This window comes from Phocoena phocoena, chromosome 1 (assembly GCF_963924675.1).
Source record: "Phocoena phocoena chromosome 1, mPhoPho1.1, whole genome shotgun sequence".
Taxonomy (NCBI): domain Eukaryota; kingdom Metazoa; phylum Chordata; class Mammalia; order Artiodactyla; family Phocoenidae; genus Phocoena; species Phocoena phocoena.
In genome coordinates, this window is record NC_089219.1 from 131769281 (window position 1) to 131784919 (window position 15639).

A 15639-nucleotide genomic window follows, 5' to 3' on the forward strand; every position below is an offset into this window, starting at 1 on the left:
GCTTCCTGGTGCCTCCTAAGCTCTCCCTGAGTTCCAACAATCTGGCGCCCCCAATGCTTGCTCCTTGGGGTTCCAAGAATTCCACAACAATGAAAAGACCATTGGCATTGGGGTCTTTTCCGCAGTTGTGGGGGGCTGGTTCTCTCTTCCAGGACTGGTCATCTCTTCAGGCTTATTTGGGCAGAAACAACATAAACAACTTACAGGATAAGAAGGTGCTGTCTTGACAACCTGCCACTTAAAAAGTTCCAAATAGGTCTTGACTTTGAGACTTGAATTTAACTTTGGAGTGGACCAGCCATTTGTTCTGGGAAAACCTCAAGTGGACTGTTTTAATTTGCAAACGCCAGGCAAGTCTCCACCCATTGTTCTTTCAGAAGATGGGACTGTTGTGAATCAATCTGAGTGCAGCTGCTGCAGAGTGAGAAGTGTTCTGTTTAGTGATGTAAATTGGCTGAATCTTTTAGCAGATTTATGCCTCTGCAGCTTATTTTTCTGAGAAACGTTTCCTTACTCAGTGTGGGTTTAGCATGCTGGAAACTGTGCATTATCCACGTGCTGTGTGTGGGATTTCTCGAGCAGTTGGATGGAAAGAGGAGCTTGAGTAGAGGGGGTATGTAGGAGGAATGCTCTGGGCTGCAGATCCCTAAATCTCACGTGGGAGGAGAGGCTGGCAAAGGACTGGGTGGGGCTTGGGGTGTGTGTGGCCTGAATGGAACTGGAGCAAAAAGAGATTCACTTAAGGTTCAGGCTGAGTCTTGTATTTACCTACTGCACTTCACAACTAAAGACCCCAGACCTGGGAAATGTTTGTTAGACTATGGATTTGGTTTTTGCTTTTTTGGCCTTAGGACCTGTGCCCTGTGGATAGGCGGCAGTGTTTCCCCTGAAGGGACTGGACGTTTCCAATGTCAATGATCCCCAAGGAGATCAATCCTGAGAATGAGGGCTGGAGAAGGCAGGTGTCTTAGGACTGGGGTGGAGTGAAATGGTTTGCTCCCCCTAGGTCTTGAAGCCTGACCTCTAGGAGGCGCAGCTGAAGGGCACCCTGGCAAGTGGGAGCTGTGCTGGTCTCTGCAACACACCAGAAAGCTAGGGGCAAGGTAAAGCCAGGTGTCCAGTGGGGGCCCTGTGGAGAGGCTGCAGCTGTAGACTCTCACCTCTAAAACATAAATTAAATCAAGCAGTTCTGCTGAAAACTTTCTGCTGCTTCCTATTACGAACTCCTAATTGTGGTGGGGCTCTACGTGATCTGGCCCTGCCTGCTTCTCAGGTGGCACCTTGGAACATTCTACCCTTACCGTGCTCCAGCTGCACTGCCTTTCTCCTACTCCTGAATCACAGCAAGCTTATTCTCACCCCAGGGCTCTTGCACTGGTTGGTACGTTTGCCTGGAACGCTCTTCCCCAGACCCTCACATGACTGAGGTCACTTAGGTCTTGGTTAAAACTTTAGCTCCTCAGAGAGGCCTTTCTGACTACTCCCTCTATATCATCCATTTCATTTTTTTAGCATAATCCTCGTGATTGAAATGATCCCATATGTTTCTTTTCTTCTTCCTTATTTAGTTTCCCCCCCTGGAACGTAACTCATGTGAACTGGGATCTTGTCTATCTTGTTTATTCTGCATCCTCACTGCCTAGGACAGTGCTTGGCACCTACTAGGTGTTCATTAAGCACATGTGAGGTGGCTGAATGAATACTGTCAGTTCTCTGTCTTGTCTGCTCCCTCAAAGCCTTTGGAAAAGTCTTGTTAAATATTCCAGCTGGGGACTTTGAGGATGCTTGGGGCCAGGTGGTACAGAGAAAAGAACAGCTTTGACTGAGGGCAGCTGGTCTTGGCTGGCTGACAAGGGCCATCCAGGTGGAACTTGTGGAGGCATTTCCTGGAGAATCCCGGAGTACAGTCCCTGCCCAGCAGGTGGGAGCTCCAACTGTTGTGACTTGGGCCTTTGTTGCATTTCCTGAGGCTGCCACCACCAAGGGCCACACACTGGGTGGCTTCAAGGATAGAAATGTATTATCTCACAAACTGGAAGTCTGAGATCAACGTGTTGGCTCCCTTCCAAGGGCTGTCAGGGAGAATCTGTTCCGTGCTTCTCTCCAGTGGTTTGCCAAAGGATCCACCAAAAGAGTCCCGGGAATGCCCCCATGAGGGCAACTGCAACCAGAGCTACGGAGGGCAGGGAGGTTCGGGAGACTGGTCTCCGGGTTTCCCTGGGCTGCCTTCTCTCTAACCATTGGCCTTAGTGGGCTTCCATCGGTGCTTTCCTTTTTCAGAGCGGCTCTAAGACCCAGACAAATCTGCTCACCACGCAGAAAGCAAATCCCCATTTTAATTGCCTGTGCAATTAGTGCGCTCCTAGTGTTGAAGCCATCACCTGGAAAAGCACTTTGGCTAATTTGAATTTAAGCAGAGCTCTGAAATGACTGAGGGCCCTGCCGTGAGGGTCCAGGCACCTTCTCGTCATTCAGCCAGCACCTGCCAACCCCAGGCCTTGAAAGCTGGGCTGCAAAGCTGTCCGCGGCAACGCACCCCACCCTGTTGCCCCCTCATCCGCTTCGGGCAGAGGGGGGCAGCTTGGAGGTGCGGGCTGCTGCTGCCTGCAGAAGGTAGCCACCTAGCAGCTGCCCATCCTCCAGGCAACCGCAAACAGAGAATCACGCAACGAACGGAAACTCAGGGGGAGCTTCTAGGAGGCAGAATGTAATTGTCTCGATTGGAATTTTCCTGGGCCACCAGCCAGTCCTGCTTCCATCTCGTTGACGTAAACATCAAGAATTATGCTTTCCGTCCTGCTGCTGGAGAGCTCTCGTCTCATTTTCTGCCTCTTCAAACTCCTTATCTGAGTAAATCACAAAGAAACCACTTTTCATACAAAAACTGTGTTGAAATTAAAAAAGAATGCAGGACTCATGGCCCTCAGGAGGTCCCAGCACCAGAGCAGACCGTGTCCTGGGGGTGCGAAGGCTGGGGGGTGGGCAGGGCTGACCTTGAATTCACCAAGAAGGGAGCTTGTGTGTGAGGCCCTGAGCAGTTTTGGTTCAGTGTGGGAAAAGACGGCAAGAGAAATGGACAGAATGTAGTCCCTTTATTTTAAAGACATATGCACAGTCACTGGGGATCCCAACGTGTGTTCAGTAAAACATCTGACCAGCGACCCCTGGCTGGGGTGGAGTCTAGCACAGGGGCTGGAGAGCAAACCTGAGAGGGCCTCTTTCAGAATCAAGCTGCCTTCTCTGTTTCGTCAGTGTCTGTGCTTGCTCCCTTGTAACAGGGAATGTTTCCTCTGGGGTGGAGGGAAACCCATTATGAGATTCCCGGCCTTCCTCTTTCTTCTGCTGGGGAAGACGGACTTGCTTCCATGGTGAGTTTTGTAGCAGGCCCGGGCACGGCCCTCCTGCTACCCTCTCTTATGGGAGCCGTCTGCACATGGGGACCGGCCTCTGCTTGTTCCTCTGTGCTGTAAGCCCTAACCTGCGTAGCCCCACAGCTTCCGCCAGATGGGGGTCTTGCCCAGGTCCACAGGGTCCATCCGTTGGCAAGCCCATCCAACACTAAGCTACATGCTCCAATCTAGGGGATATTTTGGCCTCCATCTGTCTTACTCTTTGCCTTATTTATCGGCTGATTTTAAACACAGGTGGAGGGTAATGGTGCTGTTTATTGACCCTCCCTGCAGCCCCTCGGCTGGCTTACCCCATCCCGTGACAGACTCTTAGGTCACCACTCAATGTAGGATGCCTGGATTAGTGATTCTCCTACTTCACCCCATCAGGAGAGGCTGGTTCTTAGATCTTACAGAAGCCGGCAGTCTCCTTTGATCTCTGCAACAACTGGGGAGTTGTCAGAGACATTCCTTGATGTGTGACCACCCCCCTGCTGCCCCCCAACAGGGCAGAGAGGCCGAGACTGGGTATCTGGGTTAGACAGAGACTCACTGTCGGATCACAGCCCCCGATCACCCAGTGAGAGTGCCAGGGAGCCTGTCTTTGGATGGTGCCTGACCTACTTGTCCACTAGCTGGTTGGCCTGATGGGCTCCTAGAGAGCCAGGGAGTAGGTCGTGAGGTCTGGCCTTTCCCGACTATTGGAGCCGGGTCTACATTAGCCTTCTTGCCGGTGCCCACAAACGGCAGGATGAGTCACAGACTCTCAGGTGGAAGGCCTGCTTCCAGGCATGCAGGCCCGGCTTTGCACAACTCCAAGGGGCGCCATCGTGCTGGTGTAGTCACTGTGGATTTATGCAGTCATTACAGCCATTTTCGGCAAACTGCAATAAAGTGACTCCAGGAAGGGGTACTGAACCCTCACAAAATTTCCCTTTGGGCTACCGATGGGGATGTCAAGTGACTTCAGGACAAACTTTTCATTTTATAAAGGAGAAACCTGAAACCTGAGGGGAAGAGACTTCTGTCAAGTCACAGATCTGGCTGGCAGCAGAGGTAGGACAGGAACCCAGCTCTCCCATCCACTGGTGCTGTGCGCTCCTCTGCCCTGAGATGTGACCTCACCGGGATGCCCTGAATCCTCTCGCTTCCTTCTCGCAGTGTCTGTGATACGTGGATGCCCAAGCACACGTCATCTCTCTCCCTGGATGCCCTTCTTGCCGTGAGGATACCAGCTGGCTCAGCACCCTCTCCCCTCCTCAGGCTCTGCTCCCCCCCCCCCCGCCCCCCCCCACCTACAGCCTCACCTGTTGTGAACTGGGTGGTGGTGGACTCGCTCTCGTTGTTTCCACGGACTGCGCTGACCCACACTTCGTATTGGGAGCCGGGCCGCAGGGCCTGTACCGAGTACTGGCTCAGGGGAGGCTGCAGTCGGAAGGTGGTCTTCCCACCTTCCCCGCCCACCAAGCCGTACTTCAAGAGAATGAAATCGACTTTGGCTCGAGGTGGGGTCCACTCCACGAAGGCTACAGTGTCGGAGACATCTCGAACCAGGATGTGCGTGGGCCCATCAATGACTGATGAGAAGGATCCAATAGAAAAAAAAAAAGTTTGAGAAGTGAGCCTCTGACTTAAGCTCTTTCCTTTCCTTTCCTCCTTACATTAGCCTGGTTGGTCAGAGAGAGAATAGGTATTATCATCTCATTTTACAGATGGGGAAATTGAGACACAGTGAGATAAAATCTATTTCCTGAGGACACATGGTTTTTCAGTGGGGGAACAGACACTGGATCTTAGGTCCCCTGAATCTTGCTGTCACGGGGCTGTGGTTTTTAGGATTGGCACTTCCCAGTTGAGGCAGGGGAAGGGCACTTACTGGCTTGAGAGGGCCAGCACTGTTCTGTCAGGAGGTTATGGGACAGACAACAGAGAACTGTGTTCTCGTGTGTGCCCAGCTCTCACATTCTGTGAGCCCCAAGGAAAGACCTATGAAATTAGCAGCCCTATCTAGATATCTGAGACTTCCAACTTGGTTGCCAGTGAGGGCATCACGAGTATCCAGAAGATGTCCCTGCTCAGCTGTACCGACAACTCAGTCAACCAGCTGCTAAGACAGTCAAAAACCCAACAGACATTTGTATTTGTGGATATGAAATATGCCTTCTGGGGAAACTTGCTCTTCTGTAAAAACAAGGATCTCTGTTTTGGAACAGCCTCTTGTGGGCTATTTTTTCCCCACCGGTTCTTGCGTATTCCTGAGCCAGGAGGCCACTGCAGTCACACACAGTCCCTCCACGTTATTCAGCATGTGTCCCTCGTGAGTCCTGGCCTCTGGCACTGAGCACCTGAAGGGAACACCATTGTGGGATGGTGTTACCTAGGAAAAGCTGGTTGGTTTCCTAGGGGTCCTACCACCCTGGTTCCAGCACCCACTTGGGGTCCTGTTCATGTTGAATTAGATGATGGTGGCGGTGGGGCAAGGTGAGAGAATGTAGAAGGGAAATAGAAAGGGCTTAGTGAGTAGAATAGAAAATGGTGTTCTCAACTCCTCATGGTGTGTCTGGATGGCTGATGTGCCCTCCTTTGAATTACTCGTTACCTTCTAAAAAGATCTGGCCCGGCTTCCATGTTTGCATTTATTATGGACTACATCCCTCTAGCTGGGGCTGATTAACATTAATATTAATATTCTTCAAGGATTTGGAACTGGAACCACAGACTCTGGCTCTCTGGTTAGCTGGTTTTGGACCATGTAGAGCCAGGGCTGGTCTGGCCATTCTCTACCATATTCACAAATAAATAGAAAACATGTGCTCTGGGGAGAGAGCGACAGAGAGACAGAACAGAGCGAGCGAGAGAGAGAGAGAGAGAGAGAGAGAGAGAGAGAGAGAGACAGAGACAGAGAGAGAGAGAGAGAGACAGAGACAGAGAGACAGAGAGACAGAGAGACAGAGAGAGAAAGAGAAGAGGAGAAAGGGGAAAAGATGACTTTTTAACAAATACATATTTGGTTTTCCCTTCTTAGCGCAGAGCTCCTAAAACCCGGGGAATTTTCTAAGTGATGAGAGTAATCAGGTTGTCTTTTGTTATGTTAATGAAGTGAGGGAGAAAGCTGGTTGCCAAGGGACCCAACCAGGTGATTAGAGGGTTGGAACTTTCAGTCCCACCCCTGACATCTGGTCAGTCCATCAATCATGCCTATGTAATGAAGCCTCCATAAAAATCCAACAGGACTGGGTTTGGAGAGCGTCCAGGTTGGGGAACCAGAATGCTTCCATGTGCCACTGCCATGGGCCCCAAATTCCACAGGAGCAGAAGCTCCTTTGTTCAGGACCTCACCTATGTATCTCTTCATCTGGCTGTTGATTTGTATCCTTTAATATCCTTTGTGATAAACCAGTAATTCAGTGAGAAAATGAGTTTCCTCATGAGTTATATGAGCTTCTCTAGCAAATTAATCAAACCCAAGGAGGGGTTGTAGGAACCTCCAATCTGTAGCTGGTCAGTCAGGAGCACGGGTGACAACCTGGGCTCGTGATTGGCATCTGAAGTGGAGGGTAGTCTTGTGGGACTGAGCCCTCCAACCTGTGGAATCCGATGCTCTCTCCAGGTAGATGTGTTGAAATTGAGTTGAATGGTAGGACACCCAGCTGGTGTTGCAGAGAATTGCTTGGTGTGGGGAACCCCTCCCCCAGTCACACACATACTGGAACTGGGTGCAGAATTTTAGGAGCAAATACACAGAGAAGCAGAAGTGAGTGACCTTGTGGCGCTTCTAGAAAGGTATAGAGAATAACTCGGTTCTTGACTGTCCATTTTGTGGTTCAAGTCTTTTGTGAGACTCAGATGCATTTCTGGCCCTGGGGTTTCATAAGACACTCTGTGTCCTTCCAGTAAATTATCTTTTTTGCTACAGCTAGTTTAAGAAAGTGTTTTTCCCTTGTTACCAGAGAGTCTTGACGAAGACTGTTTTCTGTTTTTTTTAACCAGTCTGCACTGGACCACCTCCTCGTCTGTCTCCAGAATGGAGTGTCTCCCTCAGGACTGTCTCAGCCTGACTTGGATCCTCTCTCTCTTTCCGAGTTGGGCCTTTCGCTGGGTACCCCACCCTCTTTCTGGGTGTAGCCCAGTCCTGTTCTCTATTAAGCAGCTTAGGAGTTTTGGTCTGGCACCAGCCAAAATGAAAATCACCAGACCATTTTGGTTTTGGTGCCACCTGGTTTGGAGTGAAAGTGAAGTTCTGTTTTTCATATTTGGAGTAATAATGAGATTTAACAGAATATATCCAGATGTTTTCTTTTCTGCATGCTGTATTTAGTGGTTTTAGGTAACTTGGGCCTTTTTAATTCTATTTAATTTAATAATGAGATGGAGAAAATTATCTCCTAACTGCTAAATAAGCATAGTGCTTGAAACATAGTAGACACTCAGTAAATGGGTGTTGAGTAAATGAAGTAAATAGATGACTCTCTATATGCATAAGAAAGAAAGTGAAGCATTTCAATGAATTGGAGCTTCTTGAAAAAAAAAAAAAAGATGTCACCAAAACTCAGATGACCATGTAAGGCTTTTGTCCATCAGCTCTTTTAAGTCCCCAAATCCTAATCATAATGATTGCTCATATTAAAATGTGACTGTGTAGCACCGAGGACTCTGGCTGCAGGAGGTCTTGTAATTTGAATTCCCAAAATGGCCTGCCTGGAAGAAGCCAGCCTGCGTGCCTGATGAGGACTCAGAGCTTAGCAGCAGGGGGTTGGTGTGGGTCAGACATTAGCGGAGGGAAATAATTAAACAATCGTTTCTTAAAAACAGCAGACAGGGCTGGGAGCCAACCATCTTTTCTGCAGCCGTCCTTGGATTCGGCCCTTCAGTTGGCCATTGGGTAACCATGTCCCATTCCAGTCAAGGAGGTATCAGCTTACTTTCAACTTAGGGCCTAATTTTTAAACAAACACACATCCTACTCAAAAAGTAAACTGGAATAAATATTTGTCTTTCCATTTCTTCGTAATTCTGTACACAATCCCAAAATATGAACTAGGAGTTTTTTTCTTAATTGAAAAAAATTCTGCCTGGCTTTACCACAGATGACTAGATCTGGAACTTTTAATTTTAATCTTAAGGAAATTCCAAACCAAAAAATACTGCAAATGTTGTCAAAATGTGGTTTTAAGTAGAAGACTAAAGCAGAGTTGGACTGTCTTCTCTAAGTGCTGTCAGTACTTTGGAAGAAAAGCGTCCTCCCTCTGTAATGTTCTTCTCTGCCCTCTCATGAACCATCTCCTTCTAGCTTTTTTTTTTTTTTTCCTACTAATACTTTCTTAATATCAAATCACAGAAGTGATTTGGGGACCCTGAAACATTCCGTATCAGAAGAGGAGAATCTACACATGTTACCAAATCAACCCTTCAGGGTCCAGCATAACCTTGGGAAGCAGAACTGGGGAAAAACTCCGGCCACTGGTGTGTGGAGAGATTCTTGGACACTGGTGTCCAGAGTACTTTTAGACTTTAGGGCTAATAGAGTTTCTTCTGAAATGTATTTGGATTAGTATAGTGGGTTTTAAAGCCTTTTGGGGAGGAGGGGGCTAATATTCTTTTTTTTTTTTTTTTTGCTAATATTCTTTTTTAAAAGAACAAAATCTTAAATGATTGTACAAAATATAAAACAGACAAAAGTGGAAATGCCTCGGTTGGAGGGTGTGAGGGGCATGGGAGTGGGAGTAATTAGAGACCTGCATCTCCACTTCCTCCTTGCCTTGAGGCGTGGCCATGGAAAACTGGTGCTCTAATGGAGCATAATCTAATGCCACAGTAGTTTTAAACCAGTGTTTTCTAGACTGAGCATAAGCCTCAGCACCTGATGCTGTTTAGTTTGGATCCAATTAACAAAGTATGAATCACTAATCCATAAACATGGGCTCATTATATAGTGTTGTGATTCCCTTTTCTGGCCAACTTGGCCTTTGTCCTGCACTCATGACTGGTTTTCTTAGGTGTCAGTTTCTGTTTATGAAAAATAAAGCTGTACCAATATTCGCCTACCTCAGTCTCTGTTACTAACAGGGACCATTGCTTAACCTTCGAGTTTCAACTCTCCCATCAATAAAATGAGGGCCAAAAATGATACCAGAAGCTATTTATAACTTCTGAGAAATTCTTGGTGAGGGCACACACACATGTATCATAACTGTTAATTTACAGCATCCTTTGTTAGCTGAGGGCACACACACATGCATCATAATTGTTAATTTACAGCATCCTTTGTCAGCTGAGGAAACAATAAAGCGAAATGCGATACAGTTAATTAATCAAACCTAGAAACATAATGGTCTTGCATGAGAGGAACTGTGGGGATGAAATAATAATCAACTTAAGTCATCACCTTGAACAGTGACCCAACCCACAATTACTGGTTTTGAACGACATTTCCCGCTCTCACTTCTAAAAGTGTTCTCTGAGTGTATGTATACACACAAGCTATCGAGCACTCACTGTCATTGACACAGTGCTAATCACTTTGTGTGCTTTATCTGATTTAATCCTCATGTCATTTCTATGAAGTTCATCATTGTCAAATGAATCAAGGTTTGGGAAGGTCAAATGACTTTCTGCAAATCTCACAATAAATAAGAGTGAATTAGCCCTTGCTGGCTCCAAAGCTCAAGATACTAGGGGCTGACAAACAAGGCCTCTTAATGAGTAAGATCAGAAGACATACACTGGAGATCCTAACAAAGAATTTCCCCGTAGAATACTCTTCCAGAGTTTTGTGCTTGCAAGGATAAGGAAGATGTTCAGCCAAGCATCTGGTCGAGTAGCTCCGTCTCCAGGTACCCAAATTAATCTCAGCTGTGGGAGAAATCCTAGCACCCCTTTGTCTCTCTACTTCCTGGGTGCATCTGCAGTTTTTCCTGAGTGACCTAATGGTTAGCTATAAAGTGAAAGGTTGGGGGCACTCACCAGTGGAGACGCTGGCCGAGGTAGGGGGGCTCCGGGCTTGCTCTTTCAGAGCCACCACATTGACAGTATATTCCTCCCCAGGCTTTAATCCCGTCTGGTTGAAGGATGTCACATCACTGGGGAGCTGGGCAATCACCCCTCCTTCATTGTTCTGCAGGGCAGGGGTGGGGAGGGGGGAAGGGAGAAGCAGAGAAAGCAAAAGAGGAAATCAATGGGAGGGAAATGTGTGGGACACTGACTGTGAATTAAAGATGGGGACCACTTCTCTGCCCTCCAGGCTGACAGCTGAGGGTCTGGGGCCAGGAATGACTCCCAGCAGGATCAAGAAGAATGCCACCACTCTATGAGGATTTGGCAAACGGAGAACCAATTTTCAAGAACATTTCTTTGGCCTCTCCTGAGTCTACTGAGTTTGCCAATAAAAATTAGTCATGAGGTGATGTAGATTGGCTCTTGCCAAAAATGAAATGTCTGATGCTTACCATCTATGAGAGTTTTTGGCATTTATCGTGGTGAGCATGCCCTTGGCTATTTAGAAGAGTCTAGTTGTGTATGTATGTGTGTAAACATCTTTACGTACATGACAACATGTTTCAAACTAAGACATTCCCAGTTTTTTAATGAGCCGGAGCTATTATTTTTCTGTATCTGGAGTTTCTCATGGTGTTACACTGGCTGCAAGTCTGTCATTGTCTTATTACCCAGATGAGTTAGGAATCTGTGACACAACCAGCTGTGAAGCACAAGGAAGAGAAAAGGGGTAGAACAAAGAATAATACAAAGGAGAGAAGAAAGAGGCAATTTGGTGGAAGAGGAAATGAAAAAGATCAACTTGATGATGCTGGGTCCAGGATTTTGTATCTTTCTACCCACCTATCTGTCTGTCTGTTTGCCTATTATTATACATTTTCTCTGTGTGCCTCTGGAAATGGAGGCGACAAGAGGGCTCTTTTTTGTGGCACTGCACTTCTCCACTATTCTTTGGTCTCTGTTCATGTCACCTGGAGTGCCCTACTATGTAATTTATAGCCACACTTTTATAAATCAGCGTGACCTCCCACTGGCCTCAACCTACAGATGATACAGCTATTCTCTGTGGCTGTATATTTGACCTTGGCATGCCCTGGCTAGCCCCACTCTTAGAGTTTTACATATCGGATATAAAACAGGCAAACCTGGCTTTGGTTTTTTTCCTGCCTGAGTGGCAGAGTGACATGATTCTCTCCACCCTGTTATAAATCCAATTGCTCACCATACTTTACTGGCCATTTTAATGCATATAAGACATAGAAGAACGTATGTGTAGAGAATGTCTGCTTCGATGTATTTAGCTTGCCGTGGCATGACTATATCCACATAAGAGAAGTGGACAGAGCCCTGGAATAGGAAGTGGAGACCCAATTCTTCTTTTAAGCCTGCCACCAACTAGCTGTCTGAAATCATTTAAGTTCACTGAGTCTTAGTCTTTATAAACTAAACAAACTAGATATAAAATGAAGGGTCATCAGTCCCAACAGTCCATGCCTCTAAGAATTTTGAAGTAAAACAATGGTGAAATCATAGTCTCATCGGCCAAAAATGTGTCATCTGTCATTAAGTCTGATGAATGACTGAAAAAATCCTCTTTGATATTGAAAGATGAAGACAGAGGAAAGGACTATGATTAAACATTATACCCTTATGAGTGGTATAGTTAGGGAAACCATCAGTGGTGTTAATAAATCCTGGAAAACTAGAACTAGTCAGGTGCCTCTGGCAACTTAGAAAAGTAGTTTTAGGGTTAATAAAATAAAATACTGCTTTGATGAATGGAAAGGAATCTTAGGATAATTTTTAACTCAAAGACTAATAATATAATTTGCTTAAGGGAAAATTTTCTCAATGAATAGGTTATGAAAGGTGTTTTTGTGTTACATCTCTGACCTTTAGAGACTGAAGCCATGCAAGCTGACTTTTGGGGGCATCTGTCGGCACAGGAGGAAGCTGTGGGTTGATCATAAGACCGATTCAGTTTGGCTTTTCTTATGTCCTAAAGAGACGCCCCAACTTTTTGAAGGTCTCAGTTTTCAGACTTGCTAAAATGACAGCTTGCTAAACCCTAGAGCTTTCTGAGCAGAGAGCTGGGGCTGGTGGCTGCTTCCGCTTCTCTTGTCATCCAAGACTCAGGTGCCAGGCTCAGGGCCATTACTCAGTCCTTACCAAGCCTTTATGAAAGAAATGTTCTGTAGTCTATATACCCACAAAATGCCCCTTTGTGTCCTGATGGCATGGAGAGAGAGATTGGGGGGAGTGCCTTTTTTGCTGCCCCGATTCCAAGTTGAGGGTATGAATACCCCAAATAAGGCTGTTCGGCAGTCTGACAGGTGGGGGTTACCTTTGGAATGAAGCTGATCTCCCACCCATCGAAGGAGAATGAGAAGGGCTCCCACTGCACCTCCACGGTGGTCTCTGTGATTGTCTTGAATCGTAGCCCTTGAGGAGTGGAGAGATCTGGAACACAGCAATGTGGGTGACCATGTCATGGCTCTCCCTGGCAGGGGCAGAGAGCATTACCTGGGGCTCCCTCCACGCCATGGGTGCGATGGCGTGTGATGGGCAGGCTATCCCAATCTCATTACAGAGGTGGTGGGTTCCAGGTAAGGGATCAGCCCATGTCACTGTGGTCTTGGCACTCAGTGTGGGCGAAGATATGAATAAAGTTAACAAACATAACCTAATAAATACTTTTTTATGCTTTCTGTTACATAATAGGTTACTATTAAAATAAAAAAACACACTTTCCTTTCCTTACTAAGGTGGTAAATCTTGGCATTTAACATAATGCCTTTTTCAGAGAAACTGGACACTGTCTTCAGAGGCTTTAACGGTTCCTGAGAGACAATATAAAGGCTAACATCACTGTTTCCATTTCACACCCAGGAAACCGTGGCACAGAGAGTAATGAAAGACGTGGAGGAAGCCAACTTCAGAATATAGTCTGGAATGCTTTTCTCGATCACGTGATGTGCCCTAAGAATATCTTGTTTAGCTCAAATCGTCTAGGATGGTCTGAAATTTCCATTTCATGTATACAAGCAAAGCAAGGGCATGATCAAGGGACAGTAGTAGATACTGGGGTTTTCACTCTCACTCCACTAGCTGCTTCTTTTCTCCAGCTGTTCCTTCATTCTCTCTCCCTTCTCTCCTTCACTCACCTTTGCCTCATGTATCTCGTTTTTAGTTCCTCTGCTTATCTCCCTCTTTTTCCATTCCCTACACCCTCCCCCCGGACCCCTCCCCAACAACACACACACACGCACACGCACACACACATGCACACGCACAGGCACAGGTGGAAGTATGCTTGTCCTAATGGAGTCCCAATTACCAGCCCTGAAATACGACAGCACGACTTTTCTCAGTTCTCCAGCGAGCCTGCTCCCATTTCAGCTGTGCCTCTCCTGGGATATTCCCATTGGAAAATTGACAGATTCTCATCCTTCCTGTTTGGAAGCTTCCTCACGCTTCTTGGTGAAAGGCAGGGCTGATTCTGAACCCACTTGAAGGCGTGTCAGGGGAGCTTACATGATTCTGTCCTTGTCACCTGGGAGCTTGCCTGAGGGGATGCCCTGAATTGGTGTAATAAAGGCCATGGGAGATGGAAACCTCGTCACGGCATGTGCACGTGGATCAGAGAAGAGACGCCTGGGAGTCGGGCCAGGCTCTTGCTGAGCTGACCCATCCTGGAGCAAGGTGGGAAAAGCGGCAGATGGTGACCTGCCTCTCTACCCAATCATTGCAAATATTTTAAATTAGTTCTCAGGCACGAGAGGAGTTGAAGAAAAAGGTCAAATATAAACAGTGATAATTACAGGCATATTAAAAAAAAAGGCAGCATTCATAGGGGGAGTCCAATATTATAACAGGATCTTTGTCACCTGAAAAGCAAGGGGACAAAATGACTTCTTAAATCCTTTTCCCTCTGCTTGCCCCTATGCTTACTTCCTTCAAAGCATAACTCAAGTCCCTGGGCCTCCATGGAGACTTCAAAGCCAACTCTTCCTACTTCAACCTCTTCTTATTCTGAACTTTCATGACATTTGTTACCCAGATACCATCTTGTCATTTAAGAGCTACATAAAATGGGCTCAGATCTCTCATCCCATATTTGGTGATAAGTCCCATTTACCAACCCAGGGGCTTATGTTTCATGGTCACATCTTGTTCCCATTTCCTGCTACTGCTAAATTCTCTGCATTATGTAATAAAAAATAAGTATTTGGTCTTTGTCCTGGCACACAGCTCCCAAAACCCTAGGAATTCCCAGAGTGATAAGAGTGTCTTTTGTATGATTATGAGATAACTGGTAGTTGGGACCTCCTAGATAGCTGGTCTGCAGAAAAACCCAGGCATGATTTAGAGAGAGGGTTGGAACTTTCAGCCCCACCTCCCAACCTCCAGGGAGGGGAAAGGGGCTGACTTGAGTTAATCACCAATGGCTAGTGGTTTCGTCAATCATGCCTGTGTAATGAAACCTCCATTAAAAAAACCCTAAACGACGGGGTTCAGAGGGCTTCTGGGTGGGTGAACACATGGAGGTACTGAGAAGGGTGCTTGTCCAGAAAGAACGTGGAAACTCCACACCCCATACTTCACCCTATGCATGTCTTCCATTTGGTTGTTCCTGAGTTGTATCCTTTATAAGAAACTGGTAATAGAGAGTAAAGCTCTGTGAGTTCTAAGGAATTACCAAAAGTAAGCAGGGGTTGTGGGAACTCCTTAAATTTATAGCTGGTCAGTCAGAAGTCCTGGTGACAACCTGGGACTTGTGATGGCAACTGACGTGGAGGCCCTGTGAGACTGAGGACTTAGCTTGTGGGATCTGATGCTAACTCCAGGTGGATAGATATTGAACTGAATTGAACTGGATTGTTGGACACCCAGCTGGCATTTGAGAGCTGGACAAGTGGTGTTGGAAAGATAATTGAAGAATTCGGAGGTGTGAAAAGAAAACTAAATAGCAGCCCCTTCCCATCTCTTTCTTATTCTGCTCTTTGATGTAGTCAATGTTAATAGTTGGCATACAATTTTTAAAAAATTTTCTGTGCTTAAATAAACATACAAAATATAGATACATACCTATAGCAGTTTCTCTGTTATAAATAGAACACTTCCATTTCTCATGGAGAAGAGTTTAGCTTGCTCTCTGTGTCTGTCTGTCTCTCTCTTACCCCATTGTCTTTCTAGACGATGCTTTAGAGCCTCAACGTTTATAATAAAAATGGACTATCAGGATATTTTACTAAAT

At 46.4% G+C, this 15639-nt stretch overlaps 1 protein-coding gene across 1 annotated transcript in view; it reads right to left on the reverse strand.

Moving 5' to 3' along the window:
• The window catches only part of TNR (tenascin R), an 83213-nt gene that overhangs the window by 56160 nt on the left and 11414 nt on the right, over window positions 1–15639 (reverse strand). Inside the window, exons 4-6 of the mRNA XM_065874042.1 lie at window positions 12727–12842; window positions 10353–10503; window positions 4697–4966 (exon numbers count right to left, since the gene is read on the reverse strand). Coding sequence (XP_065730114.1) covers window positions 4697–4966; window positions 10353–10503; window positions 12727–12842 — 537 coding nt within the window. The remainder of the gene's footprint in view (window positions 1–4696; window positions 4967–10352; window positions 10504–12726; window positions 12843–15639) is intronic.